The sequence below is a fragment of the Carettochelys insculpta genome, chromosome 1 (genome assembly GCF_033958435.1).
Source record: "Carettochelys insculpta isolate YL-2023 chromosome 1, ASM3395843v1, whole genome shotgun sequence".
Lineage (NCBI taxonomy): Eukaryota > Metazoa > Chordata > Testudines > Carettochelyidae > Carettochelys > Carettochelys insculpta.
The window spans coordinates 129,229,946-129,256,817 of record NC_134137.1 but is presented as its reverse complement, the minus strand read 5'-3'; the positions used below and the strand labels follow the sequence as shown (position 1 = coordinate 129,256,817).

Genomic DNA, 26,872 nt, shown 5'->3' with positions numbered 1-26,872 from the left:
CTCCTCACGTCCAGGAGGTGTAGGCGCGCCTCTTCGTTGGAGTTATGAGGCTTTGGATAAAACGAGGGTAGAACAATAGGTTCATTGATGTGAAACTCGGAAGAAACTGTGGGAACAAAGGCTGGATACAGCCGTATGGTTACTGCCTCCTTGGAAAAAACAGTGCAGGGTGGCGTTGCCATGACTGCCGCAAGCTCGCTCACCCGACGCGCTGACGTAATTGCAAGAAGAAAGGTCGTCTTTATTGTAAGGAGGCGAAGGGGAACCGTGGCCAAGGGCTCGAACGGTGGTCCCATGAGTGTGGTAAGCACCAGGTCCAAGCTCCACGAGGGTGGAATCGGTTTCCGAGGGGGGTAGAGGTTTACCAACCCTTTGAGGAACCTGGTAACCATAGGGTGGGCGAACACCGTGTGCCCTCCATCCTCGTGTCTGAACGCCGAGATGGCGGCAAGGTGGACCTTTAACGAAGATAGCGAGAGTCCTGCTCTCTTGAGGTCCAGTAGATACTCTAGAATTGTAGGTATAGGCACCGAAAGGGGGGCCAGCTGCTTGGTAGAACACCAAGCCATAAAGCGAGTCCATTTTTGTTTGTAGGTTTTCCTAGTGGAAGTGCTCCTACTACTTTCTAGGACTTGCTGTACTTCCACTGTGCATGTGCTCTCTAGGGAGCTGAGCCATGGATTAGCCATGCTTGCAGTCGCAGGCTTTGGGGGTGCGGATGCACTATGGACCCTTGGGCTTGCGTGAGCAGATCCGGCGCCACCGGAAGAGGCATCGGTGGGCGGTCCGACATGCGCAGGAGTAGGGGGAACCAGTGCTGGCGATCCCACGTTGGGACTATCAGGATCATCCGGGCCCTTTCCCTCCTGGCTTTTTGCAAAACTTTGTGGATCAGCACTGTGGGAGGAAACGCGTAAAGCAGGGGGCCCCCCCACGGGATCGCGAATGCGTCCCCCAGGGACCCCCGGCCCAGCCCTGCTCTGGAAGAGAATTGTGGGCACTGTTTGTTGTGCTGAGTGGCAAACAGATCTATTTGAGGAAACCCCCATGCGTGGAAAATCGGCCGTAGTAGATCGGGACGGATCTGCCACTCGTGGGTGAGCGCAAAACGCCTGCTCAACTGGTCTGCCTTCACGTTGTGCGTGCCCGGCAAGTATGAGGCTCTCAGGATTATATCGTGGGCGATGCACCAGTTCCATAGGCGGATTGCTTCCGCGCATAAGGTACGGGATCGAGCTCCTCCTTGCCTGTTTATGTAAAACATGGTGGAGGTATTGTCTGTACTGATCCCTACGACTTTGCCTTGTATACGGTCTCGAAAGTGTTTGCAGGCGTTGAACACTGCTCTGAGCTCTAGAACATTGATATGTAGAGACTGTTCCGTGGGTGACCACAGTCCTTGAGCCACCTCTTCGCCCATGTGCGCTCCCCACCCTATGAGGGAGGCATCCGTAGTGCGGAAAACCGATATTTGTGGCTGATGGAAGGGTACCCCTGTTAGCAAGTTCCCGGGGTTTACCCACCATTGCAGGGATTCGCGCACCCCAGGTGAGGGCGACACCACCCTGTGAACGGTGTGTACTGCCGGCTTGTATACACTTGCCAGCCAGTGTTGCATGCTGCGCATGTGCAACCTGGCGTTCTGTACCACAAACGTCGCCGCTGCCATGTGGCCCAGCAGCTGCAAGCACGTCAAGACCGGCACTGTAGGGCTGAAGGTGATGACCTGCACGAGGGAACCGATGGCTCGAAAGCGAGCCTCTGGTAGGTATACTCTCGCCGAGACCGAGTTTATGCGAGCCCCTATGAACTCTATGTCCTGTGAGGGGTCTATCTTTGATTTTGCCAGATTGATAACCAGGCCAAGTGAAGAGAACGTGTTTGCCGTGACGCGTATCATGCGGAGGACCTCCCTTTTTGAGGTCCCTTTGAGCAGGCAGTCGTCCAGATACGGGAAAATAAACACCCCCTGTCTGTGCAGGTAGGCGGACACCACTGCCAAGGTCTTGGTGAAGACTCTGGGGGCCGAGGAAAGGCCAAACGGTAGGACCTTGTATTGGAAGTGTTCGTTGCCCACCATGAACCGGAGAAAACGCCGGTGAGCCGGATGGATGGTTATGTGGAAGTACGCGTCTTGTAGATCGAGGGCTGCGAACCAGTCTCCATCGTCCAGTGCTGTAAGGATGGAGGCAATCGTGATCATCCGAAAACGTTGCTTGCGTAGGTACCTGTTGAGGCCACGAAGGTCTAAGATGGGCCTCCAGCCTCCTGTCTTTTTCTCCGTCAGGAAATACCGAGAGTAGAACCCTTTCCCTTCCAGTTGCTCCGGCACCTTTTCCACCGCCCCTATGAACTCGAGGTGGGCCACCTCCTGCCTGAGCCTGGCTACATGGGAGGCCTCCCGGGGGTAGGGCTTGGGCGGGGGTCGCGGCGGCGGGAGCGACTGGAAGGGGATGGCGTACCCCGTGGCTATGATCTCCAGCACCCATTTGTCTGTGGTGATCCTTTGCCACTGGTCGTAAAATGGTCGGAGGCGATGGTGAAAAAGTCGTTTCGGATGATCTTGTGCAATGGTGGTGATGGCGCAGCCCTGGATCTGTATGTCAAACTTGTGACCTTTGGCCCCGCCCCGAGGACGGCCGGCCCTGTTGTGAGCGTCGCCTGGGGGTTCTGTACTGCTGGTGCTGCTGATGCCGCCCTTGCTCGTAACCCCTGTGATACTGGGGGCGCTGTTGCTGGTACTGGTACCGCCTCTGCTGTGGGTAGTACCTTTTCTTTGAGTATGGAGGGGTGTAAATCCCCAGGGTCCTGAGCGTGGCTCTTGAATCTTTACTGGAATGAAGGACCGAGTCAGTTGATTCAGCAAACAGCTTCTGCAAGTCGAAGGGAAGGTCGACTATCTTCGCTTGCAGATCTCTCGGTATACCCGAGGTCTGGAGCCAGGACTCCCGTCGCATCACCACTGCAGTTGCTGTGGAACGTGCTGCCGTGTCCGCAACGTCCAAAGCAATCTGAACTTCCATCCTCGCAGCCGCGTAGCCCTCTTGCACTATGGCCTTGAGGACCGGCTTTTTGTCCTCTGGAAGCGAGTCCATGAGGGAAGTTAATCTGGCATAGTTGTCGAAATTATGGTTCGCCAAATGCGATGCGTAATTTGCCATTCGCAACGTTAAAGTGGAGGAGGAGTAGACCTTTCTGCCGAACAGCTCTAGCTTCTTGGCATCTCTGTCCATTCCCCCTGTTTTAAATTGAGATGTTTTTAATCTTTGCTGCGAGGACTCCACCACCAAGGAGTTTGGCTGGGGGTGGCTAAACAAGAACTCCATGCCCTTCGCCGGCACGAAGTATTTCTTATCCGCTCTCCTTTGAACAGGCGGAATAGTTGCAGGGGTCTGCCATATGGTAGTGGCGGACTCCAAAATCGCGTCATCAAGCGGTATTGCTACTCTGGAGGAGGCCGGGGAGCTCAAATTTTTAAGGAGCTTATGATGTTTCTCTTGCACTTGCGCTGTCTGGATGCCTTGCGTGAAAGCTACCCTCTTAAACAGCTCCTGAAACTGTTTGAGATCGTCCTTAGGATGGACGTCCCCTAAGGCCGTGGCCTCATCCGGGGAGGAAAAACGAGGAACCGCTGGGGTACATTTCTTTGGACCCTTCCGGTTCTTGATGGTGATGGTGCGCCCTCTCGCTGGAGGTTTGCGAGGGAAAATCTCGTGGGTCCACGGCCAGTCCCCCCTGGGATGCTTGAGTCTCTGTCCCCGATCGCGATTGCCCTCGGGGGTACGAGGTAGTATGTGGGGATCTCTCCCTGGGAGAATGCCGATGGTGTCCACGCCCCGCGTGGTAGGGACGACCATGGCAGTATAGGCACTGTTCCTGGGAAGGTGACCTTGACCATTCCCTTTGCACGTACCCTCTGTGTCTAGGAGAGGGGGATCGTCGAGACACTGGAGAGAGCGATTTTGCATAATAGTCCAGCGTTTCAAATCCCAGGAAGGGTGAGGGTGGTGCCAGCCATGGGGAGGCTGATTGCAGGAAAGGAGAAGGGGGCTCCGGGTAGGCTAGGGGGGACCCCTGCCTTCTGGTTGGAGTCTGCAACATGAGCGGAGGGCTGTGGGAAAAAAGCTCCGCAGCCCTGTCTGGAGAGGGGCTGCAATGCCTCCTCTTGTGTGCAGCCTTTCCTCTCCCTGAGGGAGGTAACTCCGCCCCCTGATGGGCGGGGGATCCCGGCCCCGTCGGCACTGTGCTAGGCACGCTCGAGGGCGGTGCCGCACGTGCGGAGTCCTTCCGCGCCTGCAGGCTACGTGCCTGCGCGCTGTGCACCGCCGGTTCCCCGGGGGTCGGTGCCACTGCCTGCGGTGCCACCGGTACCGGCGCTTGCTTAGCTGCCGCCCTGCCTGCAGTGCGGGGCGGCTGGCTGATTATGGGAGGCTGAGCCGCTTGCCCGTGGCTCTCCGTGCCGCCGCCGATCAGCTGTTGCTGCGGCTGGGGGCTGCTTGCCCCTCCCGTCCCGCTCACTGTTGCTGCCGGCAGGGATCGGGTTGGAGAAACTTTCCTCCGTTTTTGCGCTGATGGAGTAAGGGAGGCAGCTTTTCTTCTAAGGGCCCCGGAGGGTCCCTCCTGCTGCGGCCGCTCCGGCACGTCTGGCTGGAGGGCCTTGTCAAGAAGCAGCAGTTTAATCCTCATCTCCCTGTCTCTCCGTGCTCTGGTCGTTAATTTTGCACAGAAGGCGCATTTTTGTGCCACATGGGACTCCCCCAGGCACCTTATGCATAGACTGTGCCCATCGGATACTGGCATCGCCTCTCAGCAGGACTCACATTTTTTAAAGCCTGAGGAGGACATTGTTGGTGAGTCTTTGAGTTTGTTTATGGGTACTTAGCACCTTCTTTGTGCTGTTTCCCCGTCCGATGGCCTGCCTCAGCAGGAGGGCTGATGGCCCTAGCTCCCGGCCTCCGGCGCTTGTTACTGGGACTGGTTTGAGCTGTCCCTCCGTAGCTTGTTTGTTGTTTGTTTTTTTTTTCGTTTTTTTTTTTTACAAAATAACAACCGGCTACTTATGGTAGCCTAAATAACTGAAAAACTTTAAAGAGAAAACAAATAAGTCGTTGAATACGCTATGTGGCTTTAGCCTAGTCGGATTCCGTCTGCAGCCGACGGCGGTTGAGAGGAACTGGCGGGGACTGGATCGTGCACATGGCCAGGAGCGCGCCAGGGAGCGGCGCGCGCCGGCGCATGCGCGGTCCGGCAGAAAACTGCTTGGAAGATCCGATCTGCAGCGCCGGCCAAGCCGTCACCTATTGTGGAGCACCCACGGGGACACTCGAAGAAGAACAACAAGTTATCCCGAGCATTCTCCAAAAACTTCCTGGATTGTCTGTGTGCTGATGTATTGGTCTCCCAACAAATGTCCGGATGATTAAAGTCCCCCATGAGAATCAGGGCCTGTGATTTGGAAGGTTCACTTAGCTGCCTGAAGAAAGGTTCATCTATCTCATCTCCCTGATCTGGCGGCCCATAACAGACACCAACTACAACACCACCTCTGATACTTCCACCTCTAAGCTTAACCCAAAGACACTCAACTGGATTTTCTCCTTCCTCATATTAAAGTAGCAGTAGTAGTAATTAGCCTACATGGAAAATAGTCCCTTCTCTACTCTCTGTCCTCTACTCTCGGTCCCTCTTTCATCTCAAGAGATGGTGGTTAGCAGCAGTGGTGAGGATCTATAGACTGATTTAAGTCTGCAGCTTCTCTCAAGGCTTATCTGTCCAATACTGGATTTGCACTGTTGATTGCAATAACCGCATGTCAGTCTACTTCCGAACTGTGTCAAAGTTTTTCCTTCTAAGACTAAGTTCTTTTGCGTGACTTGCACATATACTATCGAAGGATGATGTGCCCTGTCTCAGCAAGCTTGGCCACATATTTCAATCTGATGATGTAGATTCCCAAGAGTTTAGATCAATGTTGAATATTTTCATGGTGTTTTTGCATATGTTCTCGAATCTTAGCTTTGGTCTTCCTCTTGTCCTCTCCCCACAGGACAGTTCACCAAAGAGGATTTCTTAGGGAAAATGTTCGTCACCCATTCTTCTCACATGACGAACCTATCATAGTCTTCTGTTGTTGCGAATCGCTATGAGGCTCGATATGCCAGATCTTGACAGGATATCTGCATTTGAAACTTTATCTTTCCTGTTGATATTCATAATTCTGCACAGGCAGCGACGATGGAAGCTGTTCAATTTTTTCTCATGGTTCGAGTAGGTGGTCCATGTCTCAGATCCATATAACAGGATAGTCAATATACATACCTGGTAGATTAGTATCTTTGTTTTCACTGTCATCTTAGGATTGTCCCTTGCTTGTTTTGTAAGTTTGCCAAAAACAATAGGTGACTTCCCGATTCTGATGTTCAATTCATTATCTATGGATACGTTTGTGGTAACAGTAGATCCAAGGTAATAGAATTGTTGAACTTACTGACCAGGGGCTGCCCGGATTGAGGCAGGTGGTAGCTCTCTAGTGGAGCGTGATGACTTCTCCCATCGACAAAAGTGACCTGTGGCGTCCTCCTCTTCACCAATTGAGGAGGGCTTGTAATCCATCATGGCCACTTCCTGCATTGTCTCCATGCTCTGCAAGGATGGAGTGTCCTCTCCATCTGGCTATTAGCTGTTGAAACTTTATTTGAGTGTTATGGTAATATCATATGCTAGCACGCACTGGTGAGTGTCTCCCTCTTACATGCTGCATTGCCTGAGCTAGTGTTTGGAGCAAGTGCGTTGTCTAAGCAGCACTATCCCCCCCTTTGTTACCCCAGATGAATCCAAATGGAAGACAGAAGTCAGTACATTTGGAACGAAGGTGACTGCAAGGAGATGCTGGAAAGCAGGTTGAACGAATCCTCCCTGTTAACTGCCTTAGGGTCTCCACACCAGATTTCCTGTCTTGGTTTACTCCCATTGCCTTTGGCTCTCCTGAACCCACCCACAAAGGAGTGGGAAATTTTCTGACAGGGTTGTCTTCCCTGGGGTGACATAAGGAGTCATGCTCTGATCAAATCATGGTTCATATGCCATTTGGATTATCCAAAATAATCCATGGATCCAAGTATCCTAGACCCTCAGCTCATGCAGAACGAGGGGGCAGTAGCTTTATTTGATGGCAGGTCACACTCGCCATGCCACAACATTGTCATCAGGCACTTGCAATTTTTAGTTGGGACGTGATTTTTAGTTGGTCCCTATTAATAGCACAATTAAAACTCAGTACATACTATACAATTGGAAAAAAAAATATGTAAATTCCTAATAGAATATTGCCATTTTTATTATGTACTAGTGTTAACATCAAAGAGTACTGTAAGACTCAGTTAAGTTTTCAGAAGCTCCAAGAGTTTTAAAAATCAAGCTTTCTATTTCTTTAAAGACCTTTAGAGTAGCTGGGTGTAAACTAATTTATTCAATACCCTGATTTCAGAGTAACTTCTTTTTAGCCTCAGTTGCATTCACTGATGCAAAAAATGAGGAAGAATACTGGAACAATGATAGTTATTCCTGCTTGTGTTAATCCATCAAAAATAGGAACTGCATTCCTGTACAATAATTACAAACAAATATATATCAGAAATTCGGTACCCATCACATTTACCTGGGACAGTGAAGGAACCTCAATACTTAAATTAAGTCTTGATTTTACGCTGATAGGATTATGAAAACCATTCCATTTGACTGCAGACTCAGCCTTGCTGGTAACAGGATTGAGACCAGATGTCACGTGAGTAGTGAGAGATGGCAGAAAAGTGCATGTTCTTGATGAGGATGATATTTCGAGATCCATAGCTGCCATAAATACTATAAATGTAGAAAACAATATACAGAAAAATTCTCTTAAGAGTTCAGAAACAACTTAGTTTTCATATGGTATAGAATTTTAGCTACCCTCTGTTTCTATTGCAACTCATTTGGCAGTTTGTGCAATAATGGAAATAATTAGTGAGCCTCTTTTTCCACTTTGAATATCTATCTTAGTTCTATCTATCTTCTGAAGATTTGGCATAAACTCCAATTCTAAAATAAGCCATATATCTCTCCTTTTTCAAGGAGGGATGTAGCAGCAAAAATGCACTCCATCTCTTGTTGCTTACATAACTTGTACTGAATTTCTGCGGGAAAATGTGCAGATGCAAAATCAAGGTAAAACTGAGTTGGTTCATCAAAGGAAGCTGATACTAACACAAGTACAAAATACAACTGACTATGACAGTTTAAAGTATCAGTACTTAAGTCATGTTGGTTCAGGAAATTAGAGATACAAGGTGTGTGAGGTAATATTTATTTGACCAATTTCTGTTGATGAGAAAGACAAATTTCCAGCTTACACAGAGCTCTTCTTCAAGTCTTGGAAACTTACTCAGAACATCACAAGTAAACACAAGGTGGAACAAATAGTTCAGCCTAAGTAGTTACTGACCTTCTTTATGTTCTTTTTCTTCTAAATGTTTCTTAGCTTTCTGGACATGGAGAAGATCGATAACTGAGTGTGATCCCCCAGGTAAATGTCCAGATGGTACTGATGAGCGAGAGGAAATAGCTGAACTGGTTTTGTTGATGGGAACTAACTGATGCACCTGAATTCCAACCTCAAAACAAAACACATTTTGTATCCTTATTTCTAATTAAAAAATCACCAACAGTAACAAATAAGTGCAATGTAAAATGGACATTAATTTAATGGAGTTTTGTTTTTTAAATTATGTAAACTCCCTCAAACCTCTTGACCAAAACCACCTACTCACTATTATAGGAAAAATATTCTGCAGGCACTAAAAAAACAATTCTGCACCCATGTCAACAGCTAAGACATTACTAAAATGCCATCTCCTTTATTTCTCTGGGTTAAAGAAAGTGCGTCAATAGGAGCGTATGAACAATTTATATTAGTTTTAATAAATTAAACAAATGCCCCAAAACCAAACACAATACATACACACACATGCACGCGCATGCACAAACAGAAGTAAAAATCTTCTAAATCAGAATAGTACCGTGACAATTGAAAGATATACCAAATATGAGATGCTATTTTTCCCTTCCAATTCACTGATCTAATCCGTATTTCTCTTACCACTTCAGTATCTGAATATCAAAGAGTAAAGGTCAGTGCTCCAAGTGCACAAGTGCAGGGTTTCCCCCAAAGTGAGACAGGAAACATATTTTAATTTTCTACCAGGTACACTCCCTGCTCAGAAAAGTCTCCTTCACTTTTAATTTAGTCCAAAATAATACCGAAACAAAATTGCAGAAGTATTTGTAAAAAGTCTGTTCAATTCAATAACACAGCTGGGCATCATTTGGAGGATTACCTTCACCTTTCCTAAAATCTTGCAGTAGAAATCCTCTGTATATAATTGGCCACAAAGAGCATGTAATGGTGGTGGGTGGTAACTACTAGGGCTTTCTTCTATGTTTACATACCTAGGATATTATTCGCTGCCAATTTGTTAAGCTGTAACTGTAATACCAAATTGTGAAACTATGGGAACTCTCTCTATAAAAAGGGCATATTTGGCTTTCCATAATTATCTTTTTTGAATAGAAACAAGTGTACTAAGTTTACAATAATCAAATTGTACTTAATCATATCTGAAACCATTACCCTGTTAATGTCAATCCAAAACTGCGTGGCCTAATAAAGTTACACAAAATATCAATATAGGGAAATACAAAAAATGGAATCTTGAATTCTCAGATTTATTAACTCACCCCTCGCATATCTGATATGTTCAATTTCATTGTGTGAAACATGTTCAGTGTTTCTTTCCCAATTACTTTTGCACTATCCGTTGCATGGTCAAGAGTGACAGTTCTGCAAATAATAAAATTCAGCTAAAGAAAAGATGCGTTATCAAATCTTAAAGCCACTTTACATTATTAATTCCAGACATCATCACAAAGAAAAGATGTATTACAGGTTGAACCTCTTTAGTGTGTCATTCTTGGGACCTGGTGGTGCCGACTAAGAGAATTTCCTGAACATGGAAAGTCAATGTTGTGTAACAGCATTAACACCACTCCCATTGCGTACTGGACTCTTAGAAGACATTTAGAGTAAATTACCGCTAAATAACAGCATGGAACACTGAGAGCCAGGTTTGGTGGCTGCAAACAAATTTTATGGGACCACAGGAAACTCAGCCACACCCAGGATAAATGGCCATCTGGCTAACTAAAAACATGCCAGATTTTGGATGCTGTCAGATGAGAGCGTGCCAGAGGAAAAAGGTTCAACCTGTACTTGATACAACGGAGGAAACTAATTTCTCAGTCTATAAAACTGTTACTTTTTTTTGGAAACCTAAGACTATATATTTTTTTGGAAACCTATGACTAATCACACTGACTAAAGGTAACACTTATGAGAGAAGGCTACCAGTCTTAAAATGATTTTTAAAAATTCCTGATTATTAAGTTGATAGGGAGGAAGGGAGAAACATTCTTGTCCTCAATACTTAAATAATATTAACAATCTGATAGGCGAAACATTAACTTTTACTAAAATCACCCTAACACACACACACACACACAATCAGCCATAGGTGTCCAGGAGTCTGTAGCTATCCTATTTCAGTTGCAATCTTTTTTCCTTCGAACCTGGAAAAACGCACTGAAGTCACAGGCCTGCCTCGTCAAACACAAACGATCATCTCCCAAATTATTTCATTCCACCCTTACACTTCTCTGATGCTTGGTATGTTTAGGTTTTGGTCCTGTCTACACTTAGGCCTTGTCTACACTACAAAGCTGTCTTTTGTTGACAAAACAGAGAAGGTGTACACACTACAAAGCTACTTTTGGCAAAAAAACTGCTGTTTTGCTGACAAAATGAAATCACCTTATTGAGAGCATAACACCTTTTGTGGCCGAGTTAAAGCAATGAAGTGGAACATTGGGAATGACAAACCAGCACCATATAATGCTGTACCTACTCCATGAGGAACTGCAAACGCTTCCCAAAGCACCCTGCAGCCATTTGCACTGTGGGATAGCTGCTACAGTGCACTGCTCGAGCTACAAGTGTGAATGCAAGGAACTAGTGTGCACATGCAATAGCAGTTTTAATTGAAGTGCTTAAATAAGTGGCATAACTTTTGCCAAATACTGCGTAGTATAGACAAAGCCTAAGATTGCAAGTTATTTTGTTTTGTTTGTATAGCACTTAATATAATTGGATTCTTGTCCAAGAATAAAGTACACAAGTGCTCTAATAATAATACATACAAAACACACAACATGCCTCACATCTTTCTTCCCACTGAAGCATATTCTGTTCTCCTTTCCTTCCCTTTTCTGTGAGTGCAGTTGTCATTTATTGTTCTTAATATCTTTTGATCCTCTGTATTTCTAATTTGGACATTTCTAGCTCTCTTTGCTTTCTCCAGTAGTCTCCATCTTATCCTGGATGAGTTTCATTTTCAGATTGATTAATTCTGCTGGTTCTCACTTCTACTTTACTTCACCCCTTTAACTCTAGATCTTCTGCTCAATACAATGTCTATGAAAGGGATAAATATTAATACTTTTCATATGAGACAAGTCTGTGCAGTAACAATTGATTTCTATAAAGCATTTGTACAGTGTGCCAATCTATTTTATTGAACAGACTTAAGAGACTACTGCGTTTTGAAAAACCAACAGAACCAAAGCTATTGTATTTTATCTGTACCAACAGTTTTACATCAGATAGTATTACATTAGATAGGGTCCCAGAGTTTCTCTTAGATCTGATCTTATTTTCAGCATTATTCAAACAGGTAGATGTTCTCAAGGTCACTTTTCACGAAAGTTATTTATTCATTCTTCATGTTCTTACCGGCATCAGTTTGAGAGTGCTCTAGCACAGACCTAAAAGCCAATCATTTTAAGATTTGCTGAATGTAAGGAACCTGTACACTTCAGTAGGTATGTGGCAGCCACATAATGCTAAATACAGTAGTAGACTGTCAGTAATTATTACCAATAATTATTTTATCGTTGAAAGCAGGAAAAAAAGAAAAGCCTGAAAAAGTCTGATTTTTTTAAGGTTTTTTTTTAATTAGTCTTCTGGAATACCTGAATCTTTCAAAAGATTTACTGGAGGCTGATTACCTCATTTATTGGAGGCTGGGATGCTCTGACTGGTGTGGCTGTTTGTACTACATGGTGCAGAAAATTAACACCATTTTTTTTAAAGATTGTGTCAAAGAGGGTGCTCTTTTAAAGATGATTTTGACTACTGTGGCAGACTGCTGCCTGTCGGCTTGCAAGAGCCTGCAAGAAGGCATACATACTGGCTGGTGGGCTAATGCGTTTCTGTTCCCTGAGTAAGCCCAATTAGGCGAGGCAGCTGGGGTCTCCTAAGGGAGTCAGCCACAGCTGAGTCTAATTGGCACTCATGGCCAGCTGAGGCCCTGGTCTTCCTATAAACATCTCCCCACCTGGTAGCAGGGGGAAAGGTTTTGGAAGGTGCCCTGGAGAGAAGGCCAAGGCCAGAACCAGAAGTTAACAAAGGGAAGTGGTGGGTGAAGTGGCCCAGGGGGAGGTTGCTACATTGGGGCAGGGGTGAAGGCCCTGCCAGCTACCTCTTGTCCTCTTAGGGACCCTGGGTTGGACTCCAGGGTAGAGGGCAGGTCTGGACTCCCCCCACCCTTCCCCAGAGGGTTACTCCACTGGAGCAGGCAAAGGCCTGCAAGTGGAATGGCTTTATCCTCCCCATTCTGGACTTGCCTACGATGAGAATGGCTCGCTAAGTGGAGACACCTGCCTCTGGAAAGACCTGGGCAGATAAGGAGTCTCCGTGAGTCCCTGAGGCACAACAGAGAACCGCCAGGAAGCACAGGGACCCACAGGGGGCCGACAGGAAATTGTCACACTACGTAAGCTTTTTAAGGAAAACCTCCCTGTTCAAACAACTTCTGATTATTTCAAGACCATAACAATGAAATTCATTTGCTTGTAAAAGAGGCTGGAAGGAGAGATATTAGTCTCTAAACTCTGCTAAGATTATCAGAGGAAAATGTATTTAAGATATTTTGCATGAAAATCCTAAAGTCTACTCGTTTTGCTAAAGGAAAGAACACGACCACCTAGTACTATATTCAGCAAAATGAATATGAAGTTTGAAAACATTACTGCAGCTATTACTGATTCTTTGTACTGTATAAAGCCCAGTTCTGCAAGGCACTGAGCACATTGTTTTACTGGGAGTTGAGGGGGCTCAGCACACTGCAGAAATGGGCCCATGAATATATAGTGATAAGTCTTAAATTCTGTGCAAGGTTACCTGGCAATGTTGTCACAGATTCCATGGCCTCCAAATTTTGCAGGCTCCACAGGGGCCCCAGCCTTTCTGACCATGATTTTAAGAGTTAATCGTTTACCCTTCATACCAGCAGCTTCAAGTCTATGTTGAATCTCTTCTGAAAGACTCAGAAGGAAAGCTTCTGCTTCCTTAGGCTAAAAGGAAGAAAAAAAAGCACTTTATCATTTCTCTCATGCACGTGATGCAGAAAGCTATAAAGCATCTTTAAAGATTAAAAGTGCTTAATTTACATTAATTTACTTCAGCAATTTTGGTATGCAGCTAAAAAGTGTATGTTGCAAAGATATGAAAATATTTTAAAAAGAGCACAAACAAATACTACAACAAAACTCGCAGGTAAAAAGTTTGTTTTTTTAACTTGCCCAGTTTCACCTCTGAAAGCCCCTTTTTCCCCTACTTCCTTCTCCCCTCACCTCCCTGCTACATAAACCCTGGATTCTGACTGTCTTCTCTAATAATCTGAAAAATTGGGTCCTACCCATGAAAGCTCATTACCTAGTAAATCATTAAGTCTTTAAGCTACCATAGGACTGCTTGCAATTTGTTTTACAGACGTATGACAAGTCAGAGGTTAATATTTCATATTCTGTCATCTGCAGTCCCAGAGGAATGTTCTAGCATCATGCAAAGTGAATCATACACTTTTGGAATGTAGAACACTGAAAAATTACTTTTAGTTTCCTACAAAAAGTACAACTTCCTTGTAGAGCTACTAAAAGTTCAAGTTGCTTTATCTAAGATATTTGGACGACCACTAGTACAAACCCTGAAAAGAGGAAGTTCCTTGGGCAGTAATGATAATTTTTTGAAATATGTTTTACTATGTGTGCTCTACTGTAGTCCTATCTGTGCCTCTAATCAGAGATTTTAGGTAGTGGTGTCTGTTCCATCTGCACATGTGCTCTCTCTCTTTCCCTCAAAGCTATCTAGCACTGCAAGTGCAATCCCTCTCCCTCTACACTCCTGCCCTCAGTTCCGCCTGTACACAGAGTCCCTTATAGAGAATTTGAAAATAGAGGGAAGGAGGGCGGGCTATGGTGTACCCATAAGAACACACATCTTGAAGGACCATCACACAAGGTAATTCCCTCTTTGAGTAACCTCCTAGTGCATGCTCCACTGGAGGTGACATCACAGCAATATCCTCCCTGGAGGGCTGGGGCTTCAGAGTGCAGTCAGTAGCTCTACAGAGTACTGTAGAGCTGAAGATGGCAGCTGAAGACATGACTCCAGACTGGGGCACTGTTGGGGCATAAGAGGGAATATGGGGTGCTGGCTCTGGAATGGGGTCTCAAGGCAGGAAGCTGGGGTGCAGGATATAAGGTATGACATGCTGGCTCCAAGAGTGGGCAGCATTTATTTTGGGTAGCCCCAGCCCCATACCACTTCCCTGTGGTCCCTGCAGTGGCTCTACGCACCGCACCTCTTTGCAGGCACTACCCACACAACTCCCATTGGCTACAGTTCTCTATTCCCAGCTGTAGCCAGACAGAAAGAAAGGTTACTCACCGTAGTAACGGTGGTTCTTCGAGATGTGTCCCCATTGGTGCTCCACATTAGGTGTCGGGCTCGCCCGGCGCCGCAGATCGGATCTTCCAAGCAGTTTCTGCCGGACCGCGCATGCGCCGGTGCGCACCGCTCCCTTGCGCGCTACTGGCCACATGCGCGATCCAGTCCCCGCCAGTTCCTTGACCAACCGCCTCGGATGCTCCTGCAAAACACTAAACAGAGATCCGAAGCGGGGAGGATGGGCGGGTAGTGGAGCACCCACGGGGACACATCTCGAAGAACCACCATTACTACGGTGAGTAACCTTTCTTTCTTCTTCGAGTGTCCCCGTGGGTGCTCCACATTAGGTGACTACCCAGCAGTAACCCAAGATAGGAGGTGGGTAATCGGATTATGTGCAGCTTGTCTCTGAGAGGACCGCTGTCGAGAGACGGGTATCCTCTTGGAATACCCTGTGAAGGGCGTAATGTTTGGCGAAGGTGTCATAGGATGACCAGGTCGCCGCTCTGCAAATGTCTTTTAGCGCAACGCCCTTGAAAAACGCTGTTGATGACGCCACCGCCCTAGTGGAATGAGCCCTGGGCGTGGCCAGTAAAGGAGTCTTTTTGAGTTCGTAGCACATTTTTATGCAGGATACGATGTGCTTCGAGATTCTCTGCGAAGAGAGACCTTCTCCTTTCGATTTGGGAGAGAGAGAGACTAGGAGTCTATCCGTTTTCTGGAAGGACTTGGTCCTGTCTATATAGAAGGCTAGCACCCTCCTCACGTCCAGGAGGTGTAGGCGCACCTCTTTGTTAGAGTTATGAGGCTTTGGATAAAACGAGGGTAAAACGATAGGTTCGTTAATATGAAACTCAAAAGAAACTTTAGGAACAAAGGCTGGATGCAGCCGTATGGTTACCGCCTCCTTGGAAAAAACAGTGCAGGGTGGCGTTGCCATAACTGCCGCAAGCTCGCTCACCCTGCGAGCTGACGTGATTGCGAGAAGAAAGGTCGTCTTTATTGTAAGGAAGCGGAGGGAAACCGTGGCCAAAGGCTCAAACGGTGGTCCCGTTAGCGCATTAAGCACCAGGTCCAAGTTCCACAAAGGTGGAAGTGGTTTCCGAGGGGGGTATAGGTTTACCAACCCTTTGAGGAACCTGGTAACCATGGGATGGGCGAACACAGTGTGCCCTTCCTCTTTGTGTCTGAACGCCGAAATGGCGGCAAGGTGGACCTTTAACTAGGATAGTGAGAATCCTCCTCTCGTGAGGTCCAGTAAATACTCTAATATTACAGGTATAGGCACCGAAAGCAGGGCTAGCTGTTTGGTAGAACACCATGCCGTGAAGCAAGTCCATTTCTGCTTGTAGGTCTTCCTGGTGGAAGTCCTCCTGCTACTTTCTAGGACTTGTTGCACTTCCTCCGTACATGTGCTCTCTGGGGAGCTGAGCCATGGATTAACCACGCTTGTAGTCGCAGGCCTTGGGGGTGCGGATGCACTATGGACCCCTGGGCTTGCGTGAGCAGATCCGGCGCCACCTTTAAGGGCATCGGTGGCCGGTCCGACATGCGCAGGAGTAGGGGGAACCATTGCTGTCGATCCCACGTTGGGACTATCAGGATCATTCGGGCTCCTTCCCTCCTGGCTTCCTGCAAGACTTTGTGGATGAGCACTGTGGGAGGGAAAGCGTAAAGCAGGGGGCCCCTCCAGGAGATCGCGAATGTGTCCCCCAGGGACCCCCGTCCCAGTCCTGCCCTGGAGCAGAATCGTGGGCACTTCTTGTTGTGTTGCGTGGCAAACAGGTCTATCTGGGGAAAACCCCATGCGTGAAAAATCGGTCGTAGCAGATCATGACGGATCTGCCACTCGTGCGTGAGTGCGAAACGCCTGCTCAGCTGGTCTGCCTTCACATTGTGAGCGCCTGGTAAGTACGAGGCTTTCAAGGTTATATTGTTGGCGATGCACCAGTTCCACAACCGGACTGCTTCCGCACATAAGGCACGGGACCGAGCTCCTCCTTGCTGATTTATATAAAACACGGTGGAGGTATTATCTGTACTGATCCCGACTACTTTGCCTTGTATATGGTCTCGAAAGTGTCTGCAGGCGTTGAACACTGCTCTGAGCTCCAGTATATTTATGTGCAGTGACTGCTCCGTGGAGGACCACAGTCCTTGCGTCACCTCTTCGCCCATGTGTGCTCCCCACCCTATGAGGGAGGCATCTGTAGTAAGAAAAACCGATATTTGTGGTTGGTGGAAGGGTACCCCTGTTAGCAAGTTCTTGGGGTTTACCCACCATTGCAGGGATTTGCGCACCTCTGTTATGGGCGACACCACCCTGTGAACGGTGTGTGCTGCTGGTTTGTATACGCTCGCCAGCCAGTGCTGCATGCTGCGCATGTGTAACCTGGCGTTCTGTACTACGAACGTCGCTGCTGCCATGTGGCCCAGCAGCTGTAAGCACGTCAAAACCGGCACCGTAGGGCTGAAGGTTATGACTTGCACAAGGGAGCCGATGGCCCGAAAGCGTGTCTCTGGTAGATACACTCTCGCTGTAATAGAATTTATGCGTGCCCCTATGAACCCTATGTCCTGTGTGGGATCTATCTTTGATTTTGCCAGATTGATAACCAGGCCAAGCGAAGAGAACGTGCCTGCTGTGACGCGTACCATGTGTAGTACCTCCTCCTTCGAGGCCCCTTTGAGGAGGCAGTCGTCCAGATACGGGAATATAAATACCCCCTGTCTGTGCAGGTAGGCTGACACCACTGCCAAGGTCTTGGTGAAGACTCTGGGGGCCGAGGAGAGGCCAAACGGTAGGACCTTGTATTGAAAATGTTCTTTGCCTACCACGAACCGGAGGAATTGTCGGTGAGCCGGATGGATAGTTATGTGAAAATACGCGTCTTGTAAGTCGAGGGCTGCGAACCAATCTCCCTCGTCTAGTGCCGTAAGGATGGAGGCGATTGTGATCATCCGAAAGCGTTGCTTGCGCAGGTACCGGTTGAGGCCTCGAAGATCTAAGATGGGCCTCCAGCCTCCTGTCTTTTTCTCCGTGAGGAAGTACCTCGAGTAGAACCCTTTCCCTTGCAGTTGCTCTGGCACTCTTTCCACTGCCCCTATGAGCATAAGATGGTCTACCTCCTGCTTGAGCCTCGCTACGTGGGAGGCCTCCTGGAGGTGGGGCCTGGGTGGAGGTCGTGGCGGTGGGAGCGACTGGAAGGGGATGGCGTACCCCGTGGCTATGATCTCCAGCACCCATTTGTCTGTGGTGGTCCTTTGCCACTGGTCGTAGAATGGTCGGAGGCGATGGTGGAATAACCGCTTCAGATGACCTTGTGTGATGGTAGTGATGGCACAGCCCTGGATCTGTGTGTCAAACTTGTGGCCTTTGGCCCTGCCCCGAGGACGCACGGCTCTGTTGGGAATGTTGCCTGGGAGTTCTGTACTGCTGGTGCTGTTGATGTCGCCCTTGCTCGTAACCCCTGTGGTACTGGGGATGCTGTTGCTGGTACGGGTACCGTCTTTGTTGAGGGTAGTACTTTTTCTTTCTGTATGGAGGGGTGTAAATCCCCAGGGTCCTAAGTGTGGCTCTTGAATCTTTACTGGAATGAAGGACCGAGTCAGTTGATTCAGCAAACAGCTTCTGCGAGTCGAAGGGAAGATCGACTATCTTTGCCTGCAGATCCCTCGGTATACCCGAAGTCTGGAGCCAGGACTCCCTTCGCATCACCACTGCCGTAGCTGTGGAGCGTGCTGCTGTGTCCGCAACATCCAGGGCGATCTGAACTCCCGTCCTCGAGGCCGCGTAGCCTTCTTGCACGATGGCCTTGAGCACCGGTTTCTTGTCCTCTGGAAGCAAGTCCATGAGGGAGGTTAACCTAGTGTAGTTGTCGAAATTGTGGTTCGCTAGATGCGCTGCGTAATTTGCCATTCGCAACAGTAGAGTGGAGGAGGAGTAGACCTTTCTGCCGAACAGCTCTAGCTTCTTGGCATCTTTGTCTGTTCCCCCTGTCTTGAATTGAGATGTCTGATCTTTGTTGTGACGACTCTACCACCAAGGAATTTGGTTGTGGGTGGCTGAACAGGAACTCCATGCCCTTCGCCAGCACGAAGTATTTCTTATCCGCTCTCTTGTGGACAGGCGGAATAGTCGCAGGGGTCTGCCATATCATAGTGGCGGACTCCAAGGTTGCTTCGACAAGCGGTATTGCTATTTTGGAGGAGGCCGGAGGTCTCAGATTTTTGAGGAGCTTATGGTGTTTCTCTTGCACCTCTGCTGTCTGAATGCCTTGCGTGAAGGCCACCCTTTTAAACAGCTTTTGAAACTGTTTGAGATCGTCCGGAGGATGGACGTCCCCCGGGGCCGTAGCCTCGTCCGGGGAGGAGAGCGAGGAACCACTAGGATACGCCTCTCTGGACCCTTCCGGTTCCTGTTGGTGATGGCACATCCACTCGCTGGAAGCTTGCAAGGGAAAATCTCGGGGTTCCATAACCAGTTCCCCCTGAGATACTTGAGTCTCTGTCCCCGTTCGCGATTGCCCTCGGGGATACGGGACCGTCTGTGGGGATCTTTCCCTGGTAGACTGCCGGTGGTGTCTATGCCCCGCGTGATAGGGACAACCATGGCAGTATGGGCACTGTTCTTGGGAAGGTGACCTGGACCACTCCCTTGGTGCATACCCTCTGCGTCTGGGGGAGCAAGATTGTCGAGAGACCTGGGACACTGGAGAGAGCGATTTGTGATAGTACTCCAGCGGCTCAAACCCCAAGAAGGGTGAAGGTGGTCCCAGCCAGGGCGAGGCTGGTTGTAAAAATGGAGACAGGGGCTCCGGGTAGGCTAGGGGGGACCCCTGCCTTCTAGTTGGAGTCTGCAGCATGAGCGGAGGGCTGAGAGAAAGCAACTCTGCAGCCCTGTCTGGAGAGGGGCTGCGGTGCCTTGTTTTCTGTGCAGCCTTCCCCCTCCCTTGAGGGGGTGGCTCCGCTCCCTGACGTGCAGGGGATCTCAGCCCCGTCCGCGCCGCGCTCGGCACGCTCATGGGCGGTGCCGCATGGGTGGTGTCCTCCAGTGCCTGCAGGCTGCGTGCCTGTGCGCTGTGCACCGCCGGTTCCCCGGGGGTCGGTGCCGCTGCCTGCGGTGCCGCCGGTACCGGCCCTTGTTTAGCCGCCGCCCTGCCTGCGGTGCGGGGCGGCTGCTTGATCATCGGAGGCTGAGCCGCCTCCACGTGGCTCTCCGTGCCGCCGCCGATCAGCTGTTGCTGCGGCTGAGGGCTGTGCGCTCCTCCCGTCCCGCTCGCTGTTGCTGCTGGCAGGGATCAGGTTGGGGAGACTTTCCTCCGTTTTTTGTGCTGATGGGGTGAGGGAGGCAGCTTTCCTTTTATGGGCCCCGGAGGGTCCCTCCTGCTGCGGCCACTCCGGCACGTCTGGCTGGAGGGCCTTGTCGAAGAGCAGCATTTTAAGCCGCATCTCCCTGTCCTTACTTGCTCTGGCTGTTAATTTTGCACAGAAGGAGCATTTCTGCGTGACATGGGACTCCCCAAGGCACCTTTTGCAGTGACTGTGCCCATCAGACGCTGGCATTGCCTCTTGGCAAGACTCACATTTCTTCAATCCTGAAGAGGACATTGTTGGTGAGTCTTTTAGTTGTTAATGGGGTACTTAGCACCTTCTCTGTGCTGTTTTCCCCCTCTCGGATAGCCTGCCGCGGCAGGAGGGCTAATGGCCCTAGGCTCCTAGCCTCTGGTGCTCCGCTTGTTACTAGGACTGGACTGAATGCCGTCCCGCTTGTTGTTTCTTGTTTTTTTTTTGTTTTTTTTTGAAAATAACAACTGGCTAACTTAACAATAGCCTAAGAACTTGAAAACTTTAAAGAAAACAGTTAAAACCATTGAAAACGCTAACTTGGCCGTAGCCTAGTTGGATTCTGTCTGCAGCCGACGGTGGTTAAGAGGAACTGGTGGGGACCGGATCGCGCATGTGGCCAGGAGTGCGCAAGGGAGCGGTGCGCACCGGCGCATGCGCGGTCCGGCAGAAACTGCTTGGAAAATCCGATCTGTGGCACCGGGCGAGCCCGACACCTAACGTGGAGCACCCACGGGGACATTTGAAGAACCCCCCCTTTTCTCTCCTCCATCTTGTCTCTCCCGGGTGCTTCAGAGCACCAGAGGGTTAAAGAAACAGCTCAGCCCTGGAATGCCCGAGAGCGCAGATGTGCTTATTTCAGGCACAGTCTTTTGATGCTCTGGAGCAAAGCTGCAACAAGAGACAATGGGCTAACCGACAGCTGGGCCTCGGACTGCCCTTGGCTAAGTACCATCAGTTGATTCGCCTGCACAAATGTCCCAGACGGAGGAAAAATCTCCAGCCCATAAAGACAGAATGCCCTAAAATTATCTCCACCCCACAGGTGTGAACCAGCCTTGTGACAACTAGTGTCTCAAGATGAGTTAATTCAATTGGCATCTTTTGAGATAAGGAAGAGCATATGTGACCCAATGGGTATAAAGTAAGAGTCCGGCAGCCCTTCTAACTGTGCTCCAATTACCTCTACCTGCCGGTCAGGAGGGTCTTTGCCTCCCGAGGTCCTAGGGGACGCCCGTTCCTCGTTATTATTGCTTCTACCCGAGGGATTGAGTGAAAACGCTGACCACGCCACGTTGGTAATGCAGGGGTGAGAATAAGACCTGTTAAGTGTATTGCTTTCCTTTTGTTTTCTTTGTGCACATTCAATAACAGATCTATGAACTGTTATATGCTAGCTACTGGCAACTAAAGAACAAAGTGTAAACCTTGTAATCTTTGTAACAAAGTATAAATCTTGTAAGCTTGCAACAAAGTATAAATATCTTGTAATCGTGTAACCGTAAGAGTTAAGTCTCCTTAGTCAATAAATAAGTAACTGGTTAAGTTGTAACCTGACTCTCCCTGTTACTGTGCAAGCCCAACACAAAACAAAGAACCCAGCTGCTTTTCAGCTGCATTAGCCTGGTCATTGGTGAGAGTCTGCTGAGAGCGGAGCGCTGAGTCTTGCCACCTCCATGGGTCAGACTCCCTGGGGCACCCGTCAGCCACCCTGTCTGCCCGCTGCGAAGGGACTCTCTCGTCCCAGCAGTTAAAGACTCGGGTGTGGGAAGCTCTCAGTGCAATCGTTGGGGCACCCATCAGCCTGTCCTGGCTGCCCGCTGCAAGGGGACTGTCTGTCCTAGCAGTTAAAGACTCGGATGAAAATAAGGGCATAGGTGGCATCTCACCAGCCACAGGGGGCTGGAGGGTGGCAGTGCTCGCAGATGGAAGTAGCACAGGCTAGAGCAGGCAGGGAGCCTGCCTTAGCAGCAGTCCTGTTGTGCTGCCAGAGATCATGATCAACAGAGAGCTGCACTTTAGTTCCATGAAGCCACCACTGATTCAAAGGCCATGCAGTGAAGAACACTGGTGTAGTAGAAGGAAGGCGCTCACTTGTTCTGCACTGAGGTTGGCACTGGAACTACGGCAATGCATCAGATCAGTGACTATTTCTGTATGCTGAGCTGCAGACCCAGTTACGCAGAAGTGACTTGCTGTCTGCTTGGCACATACTGTCCTGAAACTCAGGAGCCCCTGCAGAGGCTGATATCTAAGTATGGGTAGATCATGATGACCTATGTTCAAGGATGCACCACTATGACACTACGGCTGCAACTACACTTGCCCCCACCTTCCAGAAGAGGTGTGGTAATGAGCAAATCAGAAGATGCTAATGAGGCGTAGATTAAAATATCTCATGTCTCATTAGCATATCCCCACAAGATCTTGCTTCTGGAAGAAGGCCTTCTGCAAGCAAAGCTGCCATGTGGATGGGACTCCTTTGGAAGGACAGGGGTACTTCCAAAGGTAAATCTCATTTCCGGAAGACCCTTCTTCCACAAATGTTTATGGAAGAAGGGTCTTCTGGAAAGAGGGATATCCTTCAGAAGGACCTGCATCTACACGGCAGCTTTGCTTCCAGAGGGAATCTTTCCAAAGCGAGATCTTGTGGGGATATGCGAATGAGGCATGATATACTTTAATCAGCACCTCACTGGTATCTTCCAATCCGCTCATTACCTTGCCCCTTCTGGAAGGGCTGGAAGTCGGGAGAAAACTGTAGACACGGCTAAAGGGTCAGAACTGGTGGCTGTAAACAAATTTTATGGAATCACAGGAAACTTGGCCACACCCATGATAGGTGGACAACCAGCTGACTAAAATCATGCAGGACCATGGATGTTGCTGGACAAGTGTGTGTCAATCTAGAGAAGTCCAACCTGTAGTCTGTTATAAAACTAGGTAAATGTATCTATGTACCCACTAAGACAGTGGTTCCCAACCTGGGGTTGGCAGACCCCCGGAAATCTGCAAGGGTACTGCAGGAGGTCTGCGAAAAAAATTGAGGGTACATAAAAATGATCATAGAAAATAAGTTTTAAATAAATTGCAAAGTTGCAATCAATTATTTTTAAATATCTTCCAATAATATTATTAACTGCTGTTCAAAAAATCTATGTTGTAGTTTCCTTGTATATTTAATGAAGTACATATAGTGGCTAAAAATGGCTTTGATGGGGTCCACGAATGGTTTGGGGAGGTGATTGGGGGTCCACACTCGTGAAAAGATTGGGAACTTCTGCACTAGATGACCTCTGCATACCTCCATGGTCTCAACCCCAGTTGAAAACCACTGAAATAATGTACCCAGCTTTGAAATGGGAGTAAATTAAGTGTTTGTGTAGACAAAGCCCCAGATTCTTGCGTTGATTATGGAGTCAATAAGAAAGGCAAGTTGTCACTCCCTTTCCCAACTGGCATTTTGTCTGAGCAGAAATATGGATGTGTAGACTAACTTTGGAGATACAGATTTGAAAATCAGTCTTCATTTTTATAATTTTCACACATATTTAATTTCTCAATCTTACCATTTCATAAGCTTTCTCTTGGAAGGTAGTAATTATTTTAATATTCACATACTTAAAGATTTTTTAAATTTTATTCTGATGAATTTGTCCCAGGAATAAAATCGTAAGGTCAGAATGAGAGATTATCAATATGACTGCTAAAATTGTGGGTGTAACAGAGTAATATCTAAAACAAAAAATCTAAATGAGGGCGTTTAGAAGCCCCATGTGAAACAAGGAGAATCGTCTCCCATGGAGGGGAAATCTTTCAAATATAACATTAAATACTCCAAAATAAAAAAGTTTTAATTTACCTGAGAAAACCTTATACCATAGTTGATCTCAGCTGAAACGGATTTTCTTTCCTTTTCTGTTCGAACAGGTCTGTCATCCAAACCACGACAGAATCTGTAGAGCATTTGTCCTGTTTTTGGGCCAAACTCTTTCTGGAGTTTTGACATAGTAAGATATTGTAGGTCTCCACAAGTTTTAATTCCCAAAGATGCCAACTTGGATTCCATTGACCTACCAACTCCTAACAAGAGAATAAGTGATTTTATTCTGTTAAGTATACACAACTCACACAAAATTCATTATATTTAAAGCACTGCCATTTTCTTTCCCTCTTAAGCTGGTTGTACACAGTTCAAATTTGACAGCTGGGTTGGAGGAAAAAGCACATTGGCTCTATTATGATTTGACCAGCAACTTTTGTTTTGTGTATAGTGTTTGTTTAGTCTGTACTGAATGTTAACAATGGCTTAATTCTGTAGTTTTTGCTGTTTGTGTCCTTGTTCCAGTCTGGAGTCTTGCTAACCTATACCTGTAGAACTTATTTTCCAACTTGTAATCCCTTGCATATTGACTGTCATGTAAACTCTGCACAAAACTCAGCACGTCAGTAGTAAGACGGTAGTTTTATTAGAACATTTTTGCAATCCAAAATAGAAATCTTATAAAAGCAAAATAAAACAAGTGAGATCACAAATAGCCCCTGCAAGGAGTTTGTGGTTCTGTCTCTACACTTGTTTTTTCTTGCTGCCTGGTGCCAGCTGCTGCCCAGCCACACCACGTGGCAACAAGGTTGTGCTGAGTGTCATGCTTGCATAAGATGCAGAGAAACTTCTCAGTGGTTTACATTTCTGTGCGAACACCCTTGTCCCCCCGACAGGTGCCATGCAGTCTGGGTCTTTCCCGCTCTCTGCCACATCACGTGGGTAGCCCCAGTCCAATAAAACAATGTGCCCACTGTTCGGTGCTGACCATACTGCAAAGCAGCACCATGTCATAGAATGCATGCATTCAGGGCTCCAAGGGTAGGAAGGATATTTGGGGGCTTACAGCTGGGGAGGGGGAAGTCTCCCCTGGCAGTTAAAATACTCAGGGAGGGCCACTTCAACTGGCTCCTTCACTGAACCCCCCCAGGCCATAGCGTGGGACCACTGGGGCTGCTGCCACTGGGGCTGAAGTCTCTCCCAGGATCTAAGTTACTCACGGGGGGAGGGGAAGGACTACTTCAGCAGCCGCAGACCACAGCACCCACCCCACACCCTGCCAAAAACATTTTCAGGAGGTTGCTGTCCATTGCAGACACCTTCTGGTTTTATATTTGTTATAAGACCTCTTTGCTAATATCTGCTGTATGTCTTCATACTTTGACAACTGCAGAAACACGGGGTGGGGCAAGTTGAGATTCCTGTTTGCATTATGAGTTCAGTGTATGATATTTCACTGCCATCGCCTGTGTTGGCAATAATCTGAGTACTGAAGGGGAAAGTCAAAAATTCCTTTTTCCTAGACTTTTCTATCCTCTTTCTTCTAACTTTTAGAACACAGTCAGGGCCCCTGTATTATTTTCATGGATCGGCATATTTTCAGGGATTGGATGCAATCACGGGGGGGGTGGGGACGACACTCAGTGGATGGCCAGTTGAGAGTTCAGCTACAGAAGAAAGACATTTCTGTAAACTTTTTTGCCGTCTGTGTGGATGCCCTACTTTTCCTTCCTTTCAACTAGAAAAAGGGACATTTGCTTAGCACAAGAAGGGAATGAGGAAAATGCAATGTGGAAACGTAATGTCAAAGACCAGTGGGCACACCCAGAATGCTACGGGAATGAGGGAACTGTGGGACAAAGTCCCCACAATGCTCTACTGCAATAGTCGATGTTTGCCAATTTGAGCGTGGCAGCAATGAGTGGACTTTGTGAGGAGTACGTGGGAGGTGAGGATGGTCCAATTCAAACTTATAAATACCAGAATTATAAAATCAATATTAATAAATTCAAATTTCTGTTAGTGTAGATGTGGCTGAAGAAAAAATGTGAAATGACAAAGAGCATTCCAGCAGTCAGAAGCATTCATCGTGTAATCTTAAACATGAAATGTCCTCATTTTGAGGTCAGATAACCTTAAATAATGGCCAACCTGTTTTTGTGACATTCAAGAAAAATAATATCACCCTTAATTCATACCGGACACCAGGAGATAGCAAATTTTGTAATCAGCCTGAAAAATCCCTGTAAAACGAGATGAGTAATTCCATTTAAATTGTACCTGGAAGATTGCTAACTAGCTGGACTCTAATAAAATCATCCACTTCCTCTGGTTTTAAGTGATACTGTCCATCTGGTTTTGCTTTGCGAGTTGCCATTCTGGCCAGCAGAATATTGGAACCTGTGAAGTGAAGAAATAATTACCATTTCTATGTGGGGTGCTGGCATAGGTTATTCTATTATACCACTGCTACCAAAAAAGCCTTGCTGTAGGAAATAGCAAACTACAAAAAGGAAAATACAATCATTTACTCAGTGTTTTTCCCTGTGTCTCCTGCCCTGCAAGATTAAAGAGAAGTTACTCACCTGTAGTAACGATGGTTCTTCGAGATGTGTCCCCGTGGGTGCTCCACAATAGGTGTCGGGCTCGCCCGGCACCGCAGATTGGAAATCTTCCAGCAGTTTCTCCTGGATCGCGCATGCGCCGGCGCACGCCGCCCCCCTGCGCGCCCCGGCCGCGCGAACGATCCGGTCCCCGCCAGTTCCTTGACCAACCGCCTCGGATGCTCCTGAAAAACACTAGACAGAGATCCGAAGTGGGGAGGATGG

At 47.8% G+C, this 26,872-nt stretch overlaps 1 protein-coding gene across 7 annotated transcripts in view; it reads right to left on the bottom strand.

The window, feature by feature from the left end:
- REV1 (REV1 DNA directed polymerase) overlaps positions 1 to 26,872 on the bottom strand; it is a 113,879-nt gene that overhangs the window by 28,001 nt on the left and 59,006 nt on the right. For all 7 annotated transcript variants that reach the window (XM_074991619.1, XM_074991615.1, XM_074991620.1 and 4 more), the window contains 6 exons: positions 26,325 to 26,444; positions 24,084 to 24,304; positions 13,328 to 13,500; positions 9,772 to 9,874; positions 8,480 to 8,648; positions 7,658 to 7,860 (listed from right to left, as the gene is read on the bottom strand). In XM_074991619.1, the coding sequence (XP_074847720.1) occupies positions 7,658 to 7,860; positions 8,480 to 8,648; positions 9,772 to 9,874; positions 13,328 to 13,500; positions 24,084 to 24,304; positions 26,325 to 26,444 (989 nt within the window). The remainder of the gene's footprint in view (positions 1 to 7,657; positions 7,861 to 8,479; positions 8,649 to 9,771; positions 9,875 to 13,327; positions 13,501 to 24,083; positions 24,305 to 26,324; positions 26,445 to 26,872) is intronic.